Source organism: Sebastes fasciatus, chromosome 13 (genome assembly GCF_043250625.1).
Source record: "Sebastes fasciatus isolate fSebFas1 chromosome 13, fSebFas1.pri, whole genome shotgun sequence".
Lineage (NCBI taxonomy): Eukaryota > Metazoa > Chordata > Actinopteri > Perciformes > Sebastidae > Sebastes > Sebastes fasciatus.
This window is the reverse complement of record NC_133807.1, coordinates 10701515-10722186: the sequence shown is the minus strand read 5'-3', so window position 1 is coordinate 10722186 and position 20672 is coordinate 10701515. Positions and strand designations below refer to the sequence as shown.

General features: G+C 41.3%; 1 protein-coding gene across 1 annotated transcript; it reads right to left on the bottom strand.

Annotated features, from left to right (window-relative positions):
* Window positions 1-781: 781 nt before the first annotated feature.
* top3a (DNA topoisomerase III alpha) lies at window positions 782-19097 on the bottom strand. Its single transcript, XM_074655430.1, has 19 exons — window positions 18542-19097; window positions 17363-17422; window positions 17178-17251; window positions 17010-17085; window positions 16229-16337; window positions 15661-15804; window positions 15342-15512; window positions 15146-15246; window positions 14446-14520; window positions 14179-14261; window positions 13633-13843; window positions 13010-13195; window positions 12541-12670; window positions 11157-11270; window positions 10902-11067; window positions 10582-10728; window positions 10307-10429; window positions 4196-4920; window positions 782-2364 (listed from the first exon to the last, which is right to left on the bottom strand). The coding sequence occupies exons 1-19, from the start codon at window positions 18782-18784 to the stop codon at window positions 2201-2203; spliced, it is 3102 nt and encodes a 1033-aa protein (XP_074511531.1). The 5' UTR covers window positions 18785-19097; the 3' UTR covers window positions 782-2200.
* Window positions 19098-20672: the final 1575 nt, after the last annotated feature.

Sequence of the window (20672 nt, the reverse complement as noted above, 5' to 3'; positions counted from 1 at the left end):
TGAAGTTCTACTGGAATTTTCTTCTTTTTTTTTTAATGTTCAACACAATATATGAGAGAATATTTTCTAATCAATGTCATTATCATTGTTGCAAAGTTTTACATTCATAAATGCAAATTTGCAAGAGTTAAACCTCATTTTAATGTTTTTAAGAAAGAAATGGAACTATATATTTTAGGACTATATCTTCTGCAAAAAAGCCATAAAACGATGAGTTCGTGCTCTCATTTTAATGTTTTTACTTAAGTTACTATTATTTTATTAATATTAACCCCTGGCATGTTTTGTGTTTTATGTAATTTTTTCATTTGTTTTATTTGTATTTGTTTTATTTTAATAATTATGTATTGTTTACCATTGTATTGATTTAATTGTTCTTTGTATTGTTTACAAATCTCTTTAAAGAACGTTAAGACGGTTTCAAAAAATGAGCCAAAGCGACTGAGAAAAACTTTAAGGATCCAAGTACTTCTTCCTCCACTGGTCAGGAAAATAACTATGATTGTACAAACATTTTTTGCTCCATTTTGCACAAACTAAAAAACTTAATTAATGATGTAATGTGGCGTAACAGTTGTAAAAATGTTAGGCAAAATACATACGGGATAAAGGTTTTATATTATATACTCATTATGTTTATTATGTACAGATGCAAGAAACACATTTTGATAAGTTGAAGACTAAAGATAAAACCCAAACCAGTGGAACCAAGAGAGTATATATTCACAACATCAACCTCTGTCATGACTGTAGAGATATAAATAACCACGGGAGGATATTGTACATTCATGTTTATTAGCATTCATCAATAATAAAATAGAAATCTTTCGTAATGACAATTCCTCAGACTACAGAGAGAGAGAACAGGTTTTTTTTGCACTTGTGATATTTAGAATGTAAAAACATATTATGCAGTTTCTTCAAACAACGACCTTGAAGAATCAACAAATGTAAAACACCTGGCTACCGTTTAAGATACGTAGTGATGGTAACAGTGATGAAAAACAAAAGTAAACATATTAATACACACTATTGATCACACTCATAACTAGAGACCATCTTGGGATCACACCAGCCACGATGCTGAATAGCACTTCCTACCCCCCCTCCTACATCCAGCGCCCTTGCTCGGACCGCACCCGTCTTCGAACTCTGCCTATTTTTAATCTCAAATACACACCTGTAAAGTTTCTTGACTGCGTTGACAAAATCTGTCCACAGACAGAAATATAAACACCTGGCAAAGAACTCAAAACAGCTTCTGTGGTCGTTCCCGCTACAGTAGGCATCTCCAGGACCACATTTTGCCGTGATGACACACACACAGACTCACAAGGTGAAAACCACACACACGCAGTCGCGGCTGGTAATTGTGAAGAAACTGCATGCAAATACGTTTTCTTTAAAATACACATTTATTGGTTAAAGACAGCAGTGCTTGTGTGGCAGAATCACCCTCCTTAAAGTGATCTCAGTCAAGCTTGTCAGGATTGTGAATACAGATAAACACAATAGACGGGGCATTCATTTGATCTAAGGCCAGCTGAGCAAATCTCCCATTAACCTTTGAGCACTTTCAGGTTACTGCGGTTACAAACACCGACAAGTTTTTAAAGTGGTTCAACTCAGACAGACAGAGTTTAAAGCGTATAAACTGGGAAATCGTCTCATCTAAATCTTAGCAAGAGAACAAATAAGCGTATTTCCTAAAATGTTGATACTAAAAGTGAACTGGACTCCAAAGTGACCCCTTACTTTCCTCCCGGGGACCAGAAAAAGAGCCATCTTGAACGAGCACACTGCAGATCTGAGGAGACCCGAGACGTTAGAGCTGGATGAGAACAGAAAGTAAAGGTCCAGTTTCTGTTGACGCAAAATGTCTTTGACATTCCCCTATTTTATAACAGAGTTGCCATTGTGCTGCACAACTGTTGCCGGTAATTTCTGATCTCATTTGAGTCTTAGTCATTACATGACTTCAGTCTCGTGCTCAAACCTGTTTGTGCCCTCTTGGAAGTGTTTTCAAAATGTGACTTCACAGGAAGGGTACAGGCTCTTGGTTCAATTCTACCAGAAGATGAGGTCCACCCCCTGCGAAGAGGTACTTTTTGGAGTCGCTGCATATTTGAGAAATAAAACCTGACGTCACACTTTGAAGTCATACACTTCAGTAACGCCACATAGCGTCTTTAAGCAGCGATCACCGCTGGGGACAGGTGACTCGGGTGTGTCCCGGCTGGTGGCAGATGCCGCAGGTACGAGGTTTTCTAGCAGCTGGAGGTTTGTTAGCGTTGGCGTCTCCCGTGATCCTCCTTCCCTTCTTCCCTTCGTCTCCGCCACCATTAAATCCACCACCAAACCCACCTGACACGGGGAACAGAGAGCAAACACAACATGAGATAGGAGGTAGGAGGTCACTGCATAAAGAGCAGAAGCTGTTTCTGTGTACGCCGGGACTGACAGCGCCGTGTCAGCCTGGTAAGTGGATGCCTCAAGGTCTCAGTGGGAGTGTTAGTGAGTCGTGACAGCTTTTTCCTTTATCATTAAATAAAGATGTAGAGGATGAGGAGGATGCTTTCTCTCTCTCTCTCTCTCTCTCTCTCTCTCTCTCTCTCTCTCTCTCTCTCTGGTGTTTGATCTGAGTGTACATCTTTTCTGCTTTGCTCCTGTTAGGATGTTTTAAATAAACGTGGTGTGTTTTACAAAGCACACAGAAAGCATTCGCTGACTCCAGGCTCATGATGTAAATGATTTGACAGCCAGACTAATGCAGTCAGACATTTAACTGTGAGAAATCAAATGAAACACACTGCAGATGTCTGTAACGTATTGTATATATGTGAATGTATTAATGAAACAGAGTTTGCTTGTGATGCAAAGAGAAAGAGAAAGAGAAAGAGAAAGAGAAAGAGAAAGTAAACGGTGAAGTGTAATGACTTGACGAGTACCACAGACCGAAACCAAAAAACATTTGAAGATGGATGTTCTAAAAGTCCCCTGTTGGTCAGCACAGCAGATGGTAACAATGCCGAAACTTCTCATTGTTGTGCTTTTAAAAAGCAAAAATATTCCTTCATTGTAACAAAGGTGTTTTAGTTGTCTATTTTTAATACAGTCAGGATGAGTAGCCCTTTTTGATTTGATCAAAATGTCATCAGTTTTGCAGGAACATAGTGATTAACCAAAGTAAGGGGTACTCCGATCAGGATTTTTGGGGATTTTTGTGATCGGCCGAAACGATAACAAGGTCTATTTGAAGCCGACAACATGTGCAACATATTCCACTCTCTCTCTTAAGAGACATTCTCTCTCATCAGCACCTTTTATACGCAGATCCCCCAGTACTGCTGTAAAGACCCTCATCATATTTTAGATGTGTAACACAACAGCGTTGGCGTCTAGAGAGAGAGTGTGTGTGTGTGTGTGTGTATGTGTGTGTGTGTGTGTGTGTGTGTGTGTGTGTGTGTAGTCCAGCCATGCCGGCTGCCCTTTTACACAGACGTTAATTCGGCTCTGTGACTACCTCAACTGACGGCTTAGAGGCCGTGTAAAATGCCCACCATTCCGTGTCCGTACCTTTTATACAGAACAGCGAGGCGGAATAACGGCGCAACAGTCCCGCCTTGAACAGGCAGTGTAAAAGGCTTTAGAGACACAAATTACAACTCCGGTGAATCCATTTTGGCGCCGCTAAGAGAAATTGTCTCGCGTGTTTTGCAACATCTGATCGGCTTTTCTGATCGGCCTTTATAGCGAGCACAGATCAACATATTTTGAACGAATATTGGCAGATAGCGACCGGTGGCTGATTGATCAGAGCACCCTTAAACCAAAGTGTTGGAAATATTGAAAATTCGACCTGATGATGGCGCTAGATGAGAGTTATGTTATTTTAATTAATCTCGAAGGGCGAATGAATGTCTGTACCAAACTTCATGGCAATCCTCCTGATAGATTTCTCTCTAATAGAGATGTTTCAGTCTGGACCAAATTGTGAACCGCCTGACTGACAGTACCATTCTTAGGCTCCACTGCTAGCATAGTTAAAAATGTCTCATGCAATGGATATTCATTTCCGGCCTCAGGTTAATAACGCAGTGTTAAAAGCAGTGTTACATTTTGATTAGTGTGCGCGTGCGTGCGTGTGTGCGTGTGTGTGTGTGTGTGTGTGTGTGTGTGTGTGTGTGAGCCATGCCTGGTGGAGGAGCGTTCTCATCGGCCCATTGGAAGAAGCCACACTGCTGCTCTCTTGGTTTCCCGCAGGTGTGGAACATCCGGCCCTTGTTTGGACCGTCCTTCTGCACCGTGAGCGTCACCGCCGTCTCGTTACAGTTACACATCGTCTGTCCCACGTGTCCTCCTGTGCCCCCTTCCTGTCCTCTGCCTCCTCCGGGGGTGTTCCTGAACCCCAGAGAGGGCCTCGGCGGCGCTTGCAGCGGAGGCCCTCGACCGTGTGGCTCCCCCTCCTGCTGACTTGGCTGATCCGCCCACAGGAAGAAGTTGCAGCTCCCGGCGTTGCACTTGTAGAACTGACGACCTTGGTTGGGACCGTCTTTGCGCACGGTCAGGAGGAGTGCATCCTGACCACAGTTACACACAATGACATCATTGTTGGGGTCACCACCGCCACCTGCTGGAGGTCGTGGCTGCGGGGTCCAGGAGGGGACGGGAGGAAGGGAAGGTCGAGGATTTGAACTTGGCGCTCTGGGTGGCTCTGGTCTGGGTCGTCTTGGAGCCGGAGGACGAAGATCCTCTCCTCTTCCTCCCCCACCTCCCCCACCTCCTCCACCTCCTCCCCCTGCTCGGAGGTACTTCAGGTCCAACACCTCTCTGAGCGTCTCGTCACATCCACCGATGCAGCCCGTGAATTCTAAAGGCATCATGGGAGGGAGGCTGCCCCTGCGGAACTTGAACTTTAACCTGAAGAACGTCGGACACACAGGAGATGAATGTTAAAGAAGTCAACCTCAGTATACACACATGGTGTGATGATGGGTCTAAATCCACCAGTTATTAAGGGGCTGTAACTGTTTGTTTATAGAGTGCTGCAGAGATGATGTCTTTTAATATGGCCAACCAGGAAATTAGCATCGTCCTGGTTCCCTCGACTAAAAGCCAATGAGATTTTTCCATTGGGTTTTAGATTATTGCAGAAAATAAGCTCTGTGGCAAACAAACGTTTGTGATACTTACACGTTTTGTTCTGTAAGATAATCTTCACAAATGAACACCACTTTTATGAATTTTGAAGAGTGAATGAAATCGCCAGAAGTAAAAAGCTAACGTTAGGCTGTAAACAAATCACAGTCTGTTAAGCGTGAGTTTACACAACGAGGCTGTAACGGCGGACGTATCGGTGTGATGACGTTTAATAGTCTCATTTAGCCACTTGTTAGCAACCGCCTTTTTTAAAGGTCACATATTATACTCCATTTAAACTAGTTATTATAGGTCTCAGACACCTCCAAACCATGTCTCTGAAGTTTTTTTTTCAAAAAAACAATCAGATCATGCATTCCAGCATGTCTCTATAACCTCTGTTTCAGCCCATTTCCAAAAGTGCTGATTTCTGTGTCTGTAGCCTCTGTCTCCTCCCACTCTGCTCTGATTGGTCAGCGTTTTCTGTCAATCAAACGTCCTCAACAATAGCGTCACCCTCCCCCTCCCTCCCGGAGAAGCTCTCTCTCTCTCTCTCTCTCTCTCTCTCTCTAAAGAGAGAGAGAGAGAGAGAGAGAGAGAGAGAGAGAGAGAGAGAGAGAGAGAGAGAGACGAGTGGAGAGATAGCAGCTAGAATAAAGTTTATAAACCACTTTAAAGTTTATAAACCAGAAACTTCACCCAGCGCACGTTACCGGAGGAATCTGATCAGAAATCGGCGACACATGATGAACATCTGCGGTCCAGATTCCAGGTTTTCCTGACGGTTTCTCTCAGGTAAATAATACTATTTATATCTCTGTTAGTTAGCTCAGTGTTTACCTTATGCATCAACTCTGTAAACCGTAAACATACACTCTGTTTTACGTCTGTCTTTACAGATCCATCTGTGAGAAATGACCGACAGAATCATCCCAGAGGAGAGCAGACAGCTGAGAGAAGACAGCTGAGAGCAGACAGCTGAGAGCAGATAGCTGAGAGCAGATGGCTCTGTTTACATGGAGATACAGAGCTAACCCGGTAGCATGTAGCTAACCCGTTAGCATGTAGCTACATGCTAACGGGTTAGCTACATGCTACCGCTATGACACGGTGTGTAAACACAGCGACCATCAGGGTGGAAAATAGAAGATGTGAAACAGTAGTCAGTTCATTATTTCTGCTAAAAGATAAATGTATGGAAGATCAGAGTAATGGTATATTATTTACAGTAGTAGCTGTCTCTGTGTTACCATGACTACAGACCACCGGAGCTTAGCTTACTGTAGTTTACCAGAGCTGAAGACTTTCTCCTGTACCATGTTACATAACTAACTAACAGGTGAGATGATTACAAATGCTGTGAATAATTAATATTGTCATCTGTCAACTCAAATAAAGTTTGACTGTGAAACAGAAATGTGTTGTGTTGCTTACAAGTCACTATTTACTACCTGTACTCTTCTACATGCATGACATCAAATATATATAATATATAAATATCATCTGTTTAAACAGTGTAATTACATAAAGCCTTTGTGAATGAACATGTTATATTTAGATGATGGGAGTACATGAAGCCTGTTCTGCTGGTTCTTGCAGACTAACTGTAGGAGCTACTTTGCTCAAGTTCGGTTGAGGAGGAGAGACAGTGACGCGCTGTGGGGCGGGGTCAGCTACTGAAGGTTCTCTCTGGTTCGACCAGGAAACCCTCACGTGACTTGCATTCTCAAATGACGTCAGAATACAAGGAAAAAAGCGAATTTTTTTTCTGCACCCATTTCCGGACAAACGGAGGAGGAGAAAAAGAGAGAGGATGGTCTTTTATGATACTATGGTGGCCTGTAGACACACTGGGGACAGATATTGATGTTTAAAAGACATGGAAAAGTGCATTTTGCATAATAGGTGACCTTTAAGACACGTAAAAGCTTCAAAATTCACTTGTGATATTTACAGACGTATTTTATATCGTGGAAACAAAATGTTAAAATCTCTTCAGCTTGTGTAAACCACAGACCTTATTTCAGGCATCTAATTAAAGACCCATTAAAAAAAAACATTGACTTCCAGACGAGGGAACCAGAAGTGCTAAAATGCGAACTCATTTCCAGGTTTTAGGACGCATTCCTGCAGCGCACTATAAAAAAGACAGAGGAGAAATCAAGATTTTATATTCAAATAGGCCCTGAATATTTTCAGGTACAGCCAGTATACTTGCAACTACTGTTACTAAAACACCGATACTGGCTTGTCATGGATATCTGATACTTTATCATACATATACTGCTATCAGGAAAAATAAGTACGGCACATAAATCAGAAAAAGACACACACACACACGTGTAAATTGAACCGTTTTTAAAATAGTACATAAACGTCGACTTTTAAATAGAGAGAGTTTTGGTGGTGGTCGAGTTTGAGTGAGAAAATAATGCATTAAATTTGAAAGATGAGGTTTTCAAATCAAATTTGAGTCAAAGCGATGACAAGTGATCCAGTTTAGTCCTCACTGACTGCTGTCATGCTCTCTGTGTGAAGCATTTTGAAGTGAACGCATCTATCCGTCTATAAAATAGAAATCTATCATTACTCAACACACAGTACACCAAGTTAACACTGTGTGTGTACTGAGTAAAAGCAGTTTCTCAAAAAAGGTGGTTGAAGGAGCCTGCTTTTCAAAATGCGTGCATGTGCACAACAAAAGTTTGCATAATACAGCAAGTTGCTGTAGTTTATCACTGCACACATCTGCTGTTAACGGTTATCCAACACGCTGAAACTGCAGGGAGAGATCTGATTAAAAAAAAAACAGTGATATTGTCTTAGAGTAAGTGCTGTAGTTCAACTTTGAGCTCTGTACCAGATTGGTTGCTATGGAAACAGATGCTGGTGTGGAGCACTTTGGCTCGATGCTAGTGAGCGTGCCCTATATTTGTTCTGAGCTGAGGCACGTGCTCAAGGGGTTAACGCCCACTTGCGTAAACAAGAATTTAGACAAGTTTCCTGCACTGCTGAAGCCACGGAGAGCTTCATCTGCGCGTGCTGTTGTTGTTTGCACAGCGAGGGGCGCCTACATACACTTCTCATTAATCTAAGAAATGGAAGTTGTGTGTTTGAGGAAAAATAAGCTACTTGGTGTTGAAGTGACCACTGAAAGTAGTATGTGTTTTCAATGTTTAATATGTGTGGGTCTGAATTGTGCTGAGAGGAATTTAACACACAGTATGTATAACAGAGTGGACAGTGAAACCAGCAGGGCAGCAACAACCATGCAATCTGAATTACTTATTCATCAGGTTAATATGACAACCAGGAGCTGTAGAAAGGAGCCTTTGTTGGGTTAATTAAGTGACGGTCAACTATGTAGGACTCTAAAATTTAAATGCCTTGGTTGTATAATTGAATTCCTCCTCTGCTTTAAAACTTCCTCAAAAGGCTCTGTTACTTCAAACAAACAGATTGTCGACTGTCTGCAAGGTTATTTGCTTAAAGGGGCACTTCAGCAATTTAGTGTTGCACTTCTATTATATTTATTTGTAATTCAATAGAGACCATCACTACCAGCGACTATCACCTGTAGGTCACTTAAACCATTTTCCCCCAAAAATTAGCTAGTATATGCAGGTTTTTAAAAAAATGGGAAAACCCGCTAAAAATAGGCGATGGACTCCTTTCCTATTCCGAGTATGCCGGTGTTTCATGTTTTGATGTCACGGACGCGCCGGCCCGGACCGGAAGCAGGGTGAGTAAACAGTGAAAGTGCTACGGTGGTTACTTCTTTTTTTTTTATATCTATCACTTATTCAGTCTCTCTTTCAAACTTTCAAACCAGAGTTGGTGATTGTTGGAACAGTGGAAAGACTCACAAAGACGATTTTGATGAGTTTTATTTTGTTTCTTTTGAGTTTGAATGAAGTGTTTTCTTTTACGACGAACAGCGAGGTAAAATGAAAGTCTGGTGGCTTCGAGGAGATCATATTAATCGTATGTTTTGTATGTTAATAAATTATAATAAATGTCCAAATAAAATTGATTTTCTTTATTATATATTTACTTTAATGCGCGTCACATAGCATCGCACCGGAAAAGGGGACGAAAATGAGCGCGTCCACCGGGGTGTCGTGTTTCCATGACTGCCGATAAATGAAATCCCCGTGACTACTGCAGTGTTATTTGTCCCGGGAATGAATGCCAGTTGTAACTTTTCCCACTGAAGACAAAAGCCAGATGTTAGTGGGCTTTTTGTCCAGAAGAGGGGAAAGGGGCTACAGGTCTTCTGACCAGGGCTTCTTACTGGTTGTCGCTTTAGCTCGACTGAAAACAAAAGGTGACCGTGCTTCTTAAGTGGTGACCCCGACACTGTGGAATGCTCCTCCTATAGGTATTGGATCTGCGTCTCTGATGATGCCTTTAAAAAACAGCTAAAGAGCCACTTATTTAAACTCTTCTTTGTCTTGCCTCGTGCTGTCCAGTGTTTGTAATTTTGTGTGTTTTTAAGGTCTGTTGTTTATGATTTATTGCTTCTTTCTTTTACTGTTTTGATGGTCTTATTTTTAATAGTTTTTTATTCTTGTGAAGTACTTTGTGATCTTGTTCTATGCAAGGTGCTTTATTAAATAAACTTTACTTACTTACCATACAGATAAACATTGTTACATACAGATGAGCAATGCAACAGATGTCATAAATGTACCGTATGGCTTCTAGCTGAAGCTAATATGCCGCCCCCATCCCTGATTAGGCTTTTAAATCTAGATTAGAACAGCCAAACAAAGGGCCGTTTATTCAAACTTCCATCCAGCGTCACAGAAAACATTACACATCTGTTTTCACAGGTTGAGTGGTACTCCTGATGATGAGTAAATTGAACTTCATGTGTAAAATCTGTGGAGTATCCAAATGACTAACACTGTATGTGTGTAGAACTGAATGAGCAACATATAAATCTGCTCCTCTAATGTTTCACAATTCATCTGATTTGAAAAATATCTAAACACAAAATAATACGCAAAGAAGGAAGGATGATGAATGTTATTGAAAAATGTTAATGTGAGACTATTGGCAGTCTAAACTCATCTTGATCATAAACTATTTAAAGGTGTTTGATGTTGAGCGAACAGCTCTGTGAAATTAAATGAAACACGGTCAGTATCAAATGAATACTTACATGTGAACAGGGCGCGGCTGACAGGTGTGACAAACGCTGTCATCTCTGCTCACCTCCAGCACCGTGTCGGGGAACCACACTGCCGTCTTACAGGCCGGGTAACCCGTGCAGGACAGGAACTTACTGCAGGAGGACAGGAAGAGAGGATAATGAGCTACTGTAATCTTGTTCTAGCCCATTTACAGCAAAGCAAACCATACTACTGTTAGATTGCTTTCCTACCTTCCAGGCAAACTTTTGTTTTTGATTTGACAATCCAATCCATTGAAACTCACCTGTTTCCCTCCCTCTTCTTCTTCAGCACCATGTCCCGCCCGCAGTGAGGACACTTCCTGACCGGCAGCGGCATCTCCATGTCCTGCTGCTCTGCTTCAGCGATCTCCTGAGCTGCACCCAGATATGGCGACAGCGCTTCATCTAACCTGAGGCAACGACAGAAAAATGACTTCTCACCTGGATCACAACAACCGACAGCCTGCAATGACTACAGGACAGGTGTTAGCTGATCCGTCATTGTAAAATACAACACGATTCTGCTCATTTGGGTGCAGGTGGTGCATCAGAAATACATAAATCTCCTCCAAAGGGAACTAACTTCTTTGCCTTCCTGACAGACTCGATGAAGACGGTCTTGTATTTCTGGATGTGGTTCTGCAGCACGCTCCGTTTGTCCTTCCTGCCCTCCGATACCAGCTTGAGGTCCGCCTCCAATTCAGCACGCAGGTTTGGTTTGGACATCTCATAACCCATAGAGTTGTAACCTAAACACACACACATTTTGATAAGTAACATATTTGAGTGACAAGGATTGTTGTTTATTGTGGTATGCGGTGTGTTTGTGTGTGCATACCTTCCACCAGTCCCATGCCGAGCTCTCCAGGCAGAAACCTCTGGTCAGCTGTCAAGCCCACGTACCTGCGACTCTTTATGGTCTCGATGTGATCTGCGTGGGTTGCATCGGTGCCTGTAATATGTACACAGTTCATGCAGTACAGTTTACGTCAGACAATTCTATGTTGATTCAACAAAAGGGGCACTAAGTTGTTGCCAGGTTTGCTTTATGTAAGCTTTTATCTGTTTTAACTGAAAATGGTATGCAGACAATGTTGTAAATCAATGAGCAGGGGTGCTTTATTCTATCTTTTGTTGATTTATCAGGTATTTAACTCAATAAATGAGCCCAAAGCAGACCGTCCCATTTGATTTTCTCAGTTCAATTTTCCAGAATATTTAATTGAGAAGTTTTAGTAACAATTACTAAATCACAATTTATATTGATATTGTAAAAATATATATACTTTATTGACTATTGTGAATAGGGTTGTACTGAATAGTTCGAAGCTTTGTTCATAACGTTGACATTTAAATTATAAATCAACATTCAAATGCGGCACAGCTTTTTTTTTTTTTGCATGTCTATTTATTTTGTTTAAACTGGTATTTCTGCACAGTTGCAGATAAAGATGAGGCTACTCTAATCAGTGTTCCCCCAATTTCACACAATCATTAATATCTGCTCTCGTGTTTAACCTAGTTTGGGGCTTAGCCTCTCCACACACGCGGAGGAGAGACGGATGAAGTGAAGATAACGTTGTCGGTACCGGTTACAAACAGGTGTAACCGGTAACAGTATTAGACAATTTGTAGAATTAGATTCCATTGGTGTCTGCGTAGGATTGTTTCCGACTCGTGTGATCAAACATTTCCAATAACTCCAAAGCGTTGTAAAGTCAAAATGTCAAAATTCACAACATGTTTTTTTAATCTTTTTTATGTTGCCGTTTAGCCTTTCAAAAACATTTTCACTGCAGTCATAAACTTTTTGCTCTCCCACTTGTTGCACACAAAGGTAGATATGCACTAATGAGTTATATTAATTAAAGGAAGTTGATTTAATAAAAAAAAAAACTAACTAATTTAATGTGATGAATCACTTTATTCAAACTGAGGACTTTATTCAAGGATTTGTTTTTTGCGTGACGATGACAGACATTCAAAGCTTCATTCAAAAACCTTTGAATGTAAAAAAAAATTACATTCGGTACAGCCCTAGTTGTGGATATGAACAAATTAAGACCTTTTGTGGGATTCATCAATATTTTGTGAGTGGCTGGAAGTACACACATTAAAAAAAAAAAAAGTCTCATGTCTGTGTGTCTGTGTGTGTGTGTGTGTGTGTGTGTGTGTGTGTGTGTGTGTGTGTGTGTGTGTGTGTGTGTGTGTTTGCACTGTACCGATGCCATGCTTCTCCATCAGTGATATGAGGTCGGCTTCAGTGAGCAGCTGCGGAGGACTCGTCTGTCCGTCCACCATCTCGATAGCAGAGGGCTGGAACTGGGAGCCTTGCTCAAACACTGGAATCACCTAGCACATACAGAGAAAGGTTTACTGGAGCTATCACACACGACAGTCTCTATAAAAGCAAGGTATTTATATATATATATTTTATATATAAGCAATGTAGCTTAGATTGAATTTTCTCTGAGTTTAGTAGTTTAGAACCCTTTAGATGAGACCGCCAATCATTTGACCTTTTATACAGTACAATCATTTCTATTAATTGTGCTCAGATAAACAAAAAACATTGGAATAGTGATTTCACACACACACACACACACACACACACACACACACACACACACACACACACACACACACACACACACACACACACACACACACACACACACACACACATCATACCTTGGCGCTCCACCTGTCATACGGGTAAACGTCCAAGTAGTTCCTAGCAATGATCATGAGTCCCGAGGTGGAGAAAATCTCCTGGGCGATGACAATGTCCACCACAGTCTCCTGCCCCAAAGCATCTTGGGATACACAAGCCAGGAAGTGCCGGACAATGAACTCGTACACACGTCCTTCGTTGCCCTGAACACAGAAGAAACAGAAATGATCCGTGAAACCTTTGATCCAATTGTTTCCATCATATTGTTGAAAAAAGAAAAAGAAAAAGTTGAAGGTAGGGATGTCGCGATATGCTGGCATTGACGATAAGCATGATATTTAAAACATGTCATAGTGATATCATGTTAATAGTACACATGATAATATTCTATAAATAATCCTTCACCTCTTAAATCACTTTATATATATATATAGTTATGATTACAGTCTCTCTCTCCACCTCCCTACATTCGTATTTTGAGTATAATTCATTTGCCAAAAAAAGAGACAAAACGCACAATAAACCAAGTTAAAGATGAACTTGACTGACAACATTGTTTTTTGGTCACAATAATTCAGATTAGGAGAAGAAAAAAAAGGTACATTTGTACAAACTGAGCTCCAGTTTTTTGCAGACTTACCTGCAGTGCATTGGAGAACTTGGTGGGGTGTATGGGGGGGTGGGCTTGGTCAGATTTCTTGCCCTGTCGTGGGTTGGGACCCCCGGGCTGGTCCATCACCCGCTGGGCGAACGTCCCCCAGACCGGGCTTTGTGTCTGCTGCTCCACCAGGGGGCCGAGAGGCAAGTTTTCGGGAAAAATGTTGGTCTCCGTACGCGGGTAGCTGATATACCTGAGCAGAATAAAAAAACAGACAATGCTGGTAAACTCATCTATTTAAACACCTGAGAGACACCTTCTCCCTGCCAGATGGTGTCTTTCCATGTACAAAAATAGGCCCGACTTTGAGGAAGTTTAACAACCTGGTAAACAAAAAATGCATTTGACTGTTTCACTGACACCACTATGCCTCTAATAGGTGGCTTCACACCAGCTTTCTGACTGAAACAAGTACAAATGAAATATGAAAACTACTATGGGATGATAAACCGATGACGTCATTCAGCATATGGTCGGACCAAGACAATACTTTGCATTATGCATGTACATTATCTAACATGCACTCACCCTTGGGTATAGAGCTTTTCTGCAATTTTCATGGTCTCTTTGGCGCTTATTCTTAGCTTCCGAGAAGCAAGTTTCTCCATTTCCTGATGTTCAGATAAAGGTAGAGGGTTGTTCAGAGTGGGACAAAGGAGCGGAGGGTGTTTCCACACAAGGACACTACTGTACGTGCTGAAAGAACATACATTTTTTTTTATATAAACAGATGTGTTTTGAGAAGGCAGCGTATGTACAGTGTATGTGCGTGGCTGTTTTACTTTACGTTCTTACCACAGTGTCCAAAGGCAGCGGTCTCCACTTGCTCTTGGGCTTGCTGGTTACTGAGGTGACTGTTGCTATGGGATCCTGGAAATGAGTGAAAGGATATTCTTGTGTGTACCTTTCTGCATGTGGCTTTTAGCCCTTTTCATTCAGACAGATCGACAACACTAATTTAACACTACACTACACTACACTACACACAACACTGCTTTGTGTCCTCCAGCTGCAGGAGGAGGAGGAGAGGTTACACGTGTGGATGTACTTACACCAAAGAGTAGACACACACTTCCACACCCACACAGTTGGTACAGTTCCACGGTGTCTTTCTAACTGGGCAACATCAGCTATCAGTGTGTTTTTGCTTTTATATTAATCAATCAACCACAATATGTGTGTTGCTTTGCTGGTGATATGTTTCAGCATGAATACATTTTGCACCTGTTACGCAGAAGCAAAATAGTTTTGTTGGGTGTTTTGCTTTTATTTAATAGCAACAGTTATTGCAATAGCGCAGGGTTCGACATGTAACAAAGGTACCTGGGGGGGATGTTGCAGGTATACAGTATGGTATATCTCCTACCCACTAGGCCACTGGACGCCCCCGGCCTCACACCCATTTTTGGGATGCAGGATCGGGATTTGGGATGACTGAGCATCTGACTGAGCTGGCCCAAGTTTATAAAAGATACACATACAAACAGGCACATACCTCCATGCAGATCTGGTAGAGCACCAGGCAAGCTGTGTGGTTGAACAGACGGTTTCTTTTCCAACTGAACTCTACAGTGTCCTCCTCCACCTCGTGCAGCACTGAGACATAGAACAGAAGGGATGAAGAGGAGTGAGTATCACTTGAAAACCTGAACACTACCGATCTGTGTGTCTGTGCACGGATGAGTTTGTACCTTTGATTTTGTAGAAAGTCTCAGGTATGAAAGCCTGGATGGCTTTGAAGCGCTCCACCACAAAGCCCAGAGTGGGAAACTGACAGCTGCCGTATGAGATCAGCTGATTGGCCAGAGACTCTGGAAAGATCTTCTGCAGGCGAAGCGTCTGGAATCGAGTGAAGGACGCACCTGCAGAGAGGAAGGGATCATCTTAATATGTGACATTTCTTCAGATAAACAGAGCCAGTAGTGTTGTAACCAAAGATCGCCAAATTGTGATTATGCAGAATGAGCCATTATCTGTTGAGCCGTCCCATAATGAAAGAATCTACCTTACCTATTCGCAAGTCCAGCTCCTGACGGACATCGACAGCATCGCTGATGTTAGCATCCGGCTCCAGTAGAGTCTCACAAGCTCTCCGGATGGAGTTGGGGGTGATCTCAGAAAACTTTGCCCGAAAGACTTGTATATTGGGTCTCACTAAAAAGCATACATAAAAGGAATACACACACACACACACACACACACAGACACACACACACACACACCATTATCAGGAGCGATTTGCGGACAAACATACACAAAACACACAGTTTTTGAACGGATTAATCAAGTGAGATATGACGTGTTTAGAGGGACTGGTGGGCGCTTTTTGTTTGTTGTTTTTGGACAGAGCCAGGCTAGCTGCTTCCAGTCTTTGTGCTAAGCTAAGCTAAGCTAAACCTATTCTCGCTCCAGCTTCATATTTACCGTACATGCATGAGTATGGTATCAATCTTCTCATCTAACTCTCGGCAATAAGCGTAATTCCCAAAATGTCGACCTATTCCTTTGAAAAGGAGTTCAGATGCGCGCTCACTTGCGGCCACAACGACAAAAAACAACACACATATTAACATCATACCTGCTTTGCAGACATCTATGACTTCAAAGCCAATGTTTTCTCCTTCTCTGTCACAATCAGTCCAGATGATTAAGGCCTGGCACTGCCTCACCTCTTTCTCCAGTGTCCGCTAGAGAGACAGAGAGGGACGGAGAAAAGAAAGAGAAAGGAAAGAAAGACTGTTAGGTGAAGAGGGAGGGAATCTTTCATGTCTATTTCTAGTATCCATATTCATCATTATTTCCCCTGAATGGAAATTGTGGCCTCCTACTGCAGAAAGAGGAAAAGGCAAACAAAAAAAAGTACATCATCTGCTGCCGACTGGCACAACAAAATGGTACATCCTGGTTTTATAAATAAATATAGAGTAATTCTGCAACCGCACAAGTTATTGGAGCAAAAGGAAAACTGGTATTTGGTTGTGAAAACAAACAAACATCATGTGGCTACAGAAAGAGTGACAGATCCCATAGGTCCATTTAAATACAAAGTAAAGATTTGGTTTTGTATATTTTTGTGACTCATGGGAGGACAGTGCAATACCTCAATCAATACAATATGTGCAATATAAAAAATAAATGCATGTGCAATATTTTTATAGTACCCAACTCTGCTTCTATATTTATCTCACTGCCTCTTACACAGCATATGTTCTTAATATGCCTTTGCACAAAGTATCTCCCTTTATTATTGTCATATAACTTATTCTTTTTAATGGAGCTTCCCAGCAAAAAGTATTTCACATGATTGTATTTGTATAACCGGCGGGACAATAAACATCTTGAACAGTATATAAGCATACCTTGATTTGTTTCATGTTATCTGGACAGTACTTCTCTACCTCAGCATCGAATAACAGCACAGGATTGCAACTGTGCCTTTGTAGAGAAAAGACACAAATACAATCAGTTGTTATGACACTGTGTGATGCTCAACATACCGAAAAAACAACAATCCAGTTTCAACTTACCATTTCTGGTACTGTGCTTTAAACTCCAATCCCAGTAAATGGCCTGACACTGATGTCATTGAGACTGTCACATTCTGGAGCGGGATGGAGATATTAAAGAAACCAGAAAGATCAGAGACAATGTTAAAAACAACAGAACAGACAAACAACATGCATGTTCTAATTATTTCACTGTATTCACTCACCTGACCGAAGAGATGATATTCATACTCATAGATTTTATTAAACTTCGACATCCCTTCCCTCTGAAATGGAAAAGAAGACAATCAGAACTGTAACATTTATCATTTGTATTTATATACTGTGATTTTGGGAGATATGGGTACACTGCCAGGTTATGGAAGAGGTTTCTTAAAGGGACTGTTTGTAACTTCTTACACGTATAAATCACCCGGGTCGGTGTCCCATGCGCGCTCGCATATGCGCGCCGCGTGTGGCTACGCTGTTCAGACAAGACTCCAACACAAACTACACGGAAGCACCAAAACCGCAAAGTTATATCTAGTGAAGCCCGTCTTGCAAAACAGTGTTGGCCGCGGTCGGAGGACGCGGGGGAGACCGTAGCTTTGGTCTCCAGGGCCGGAGTCTCTGCTGTACTCTGCTCCTCTGCTCCTCTGTCTGCTTGCCTTCACTCAGCTCGCTCCACCTCACGTGCATGCGCGCACACTCCACACTGCAGAAGAGTAGGTAGCTCTGAGAATATCTAGTGAATGTACAGTGGATGTTTGTGGAGAAATAAATGCTGCAGCTCCTCCAGACCAACAGAGGTTTCCCGTGTCTTGTGAAGTGACGGGGCTCCGCAGCGAGAAACGTTATCGTCTCCGACTAAAACTCCGGTGTCTCCCCTGTTCCTTCTGACCACGGTCGGGAGGCTGAGGCAGGAAAAGCCAACACTAGGATCAGCACTGATTCATGGAGAGACCTTCGTCTGGTCAGCTAACATTACTGCCAAGCAGGTGAAACATAGAGTGATATTGTGGTTTTAGCAGACGTGGGTCGCCTCACTGTTTTGAGCGATGCTCGTTCATGTCTATGTAGAGCGAGACTTTAGTTGACTTAACGGCCACAGGTGTCGCTGTTAACAAGCATTTCTGATTCTTACAAACAGTCCCTTTAATATGGATGGTGACCGATCAGATTCATAGTTATGTAATGATCAATTACCTTGATTTGTCAGGTTTATTATTCACTGGATTCACACACATTCACATCACATCTGGTTTATATTGACCCATAAACTGCTTCTTTACTTATTTCCCATGACAAAGCTGCTATCTCATAATAAGTATCAATAACTAACGTTATGTACATTTACATCAGCTGACTACTACTAGTCTGTGTTGGTGAGTAGAGACATGACTGACCCTCCTGGACCTGCCTCCGGACATGATCTCTGAGATGCCTTTAGCCGCATCGTTCTTCTCGGCCACGCAGAGGACCCGCTGGATCTGAGCCCGGTTCCGGTTCATGTCTGCCTGCTGCTGCTGCTGTGTGTCCGGGAACAGGTCACTCTGCGCCGCACAGAAACAACTCCTCAGCTGGACCCCGAGCCGCTGTAGTCCCGATCGAAGAAGCGCAGATCTCCCGAGGAGGTTCACTACTAGCATGCCTGTCCGCTCCTCCAGACAGCCTCACTGCTGCTGGCGCGCCACCGGGTTAGCATGGTAGCTAAAGGAGCTCGCTACAGCTAACGCCATGGTAACCGCTAGCCATGGTAACCGCTCACCAGAACTTCTACAAAGAGCTACTAAAGTGGTTATCTGTTGACAATCTTCACCCCCAATGAATTAAATAGAGACAAAGTGAGATCAAATTAATTTCAGCACATTAAAAAGTGCTATTTAAAAACTCTGCGACCTCTGGACTGTTAGCTCTGTTTACAAATACCGCGCTCGCCTGTCAAATACTGCCGTAAACAAAGGTCGTAACACTGTTGTAACACTGTCGTAAAATCCAGCAACACCACCAAAACGTGTAAATAAAGCAGGTTTATAATGATAATAATAATAATAATAATAATAATAGTACAATAAGTGCATTCAAATTGACTATTGTTTACATGTCTAGGGTATTATTATAAATAATATTTTTATAAAAACAATTACAGTGTAAATATTAATGCCATATTACATCAATGTTAAACAGAAAATCCACCCTAAAACAGAATTTGCTATTTTGTTATTTCAACATCTGCAAACCAAGACTGTAACTACCATGTGGAGGGTGCTGAGATTGTGTCCAGCGTATTTTTCATGACAATTTGGGGTTTTTAGAGCTTTTGTTCTAAATTCTACATTTAAATACGTAGCCTACACATTTCTTTGTAATGTTAGGCATTGTGTTTTTAGATCCTACATTTAAATTTGACAACTTTCTAGCCAAATAAATAAATAGATAGATAGATAGATAGTAACTTTATTGATCCAGAGGGAAATTCAAGTTTCCAGCATCACAGTTCCATAGTGCAAAACATGTTAGTAAAAAGGCAGTAAAAAGTTAGTAGTGCAAAACACAAAGTAGAAAAAAATATATACCAGATATAAAAATACAAGGAGATTAAGAAAACTGTTAAAACTGAATATAGTGCAGGGTAACTCCAGATTAAACAGATTAAACAGAATAAACAGTTCAGTATTACTCCACCAAAATATTATTCCTGACAGCATGAGGGAGTCCCAATGTTAAGAAATAAAACTGTCACTTTTCATTTTACAGATCCACATTTCCTAATCATTTTGTAGGAAATAATCTAACACTAAATTGTTAAAATAGAAACAGAGACTAAGTATTAAGCTTTAGATTATTGAGTTTATAAACTTTTTTTTAATTTTTTTTTATTTCTAGAGGAATTTCAGGACACAAATCCATTTAAATAAAACTTGCAGAAAATACAACAGAACAGCTACTAAAATAAACAATATGTAAAAAAAATCCAAATAATACAGAAGGCTGAGATGTTTGGGGAATGACTCAGTATTTCTAAAATCCTGGTTATGACCCTGCTTAAACATTGAAAAATGTCATCCTGTTCAGGATTATTGGAGAGAGATTCATGATGCCTTACAAGATATTTTCAGATGGCATGTTCCCATGGAGTGCAAGACTTTATATTTTGGACTTATGCCTCAAGAATGGTTGAAAAGAGACAAATATTTGTTAAATATATTGCTGGTAGCTGGTACAAAGGCTCTGACGAGAAAGTGGTTATCACAGGAGAGCCCAAATCTAAATGCATGGATGGACATCACAATGGACATTTACAAAATGAATAGGATAACAGCATGTTAACCAAAAACTGGAATTATTTGTGTCACGCTGGGACATCTGGGTCAACTATGTAACACCCCACATGATAGATTTTATTTTTAAAAATCTATGATTGTATGATAATGAGAAGATCACTCCCTATTTGTTCATACTGTAGTGTTTGTTTTTATGTGTATAACAAATCTTAAAATATGGCACTTTAGACAGACATTATTGGGTGGTGTATGT

Excerpts from the sequence above, each read along its gene's own strand:
- top3a (XM_074655430.1), bottom strand. The coding sequence starts at position 18,784 with ATGCTAGTAGTGAACCTCCTCGGGAGATCTGCGCTTCTTCGATCGGGA. Across the intron at positions 12,671-13,009 it reads ATGACAGGTGGAGCGCCAAG|GTGATTCCAGTGTTTGAGCA; the intron begins GTATGATGTGTG and ends TGTATGTGCTAG. Across the intron at positions 11,068-11,156 it reads CGGCATGGGACTGGTGGAAG|GTTACAACTCTATGGGTTAT; the intron begins GTATGCACACAC and ends GTGTGTGTTTAG.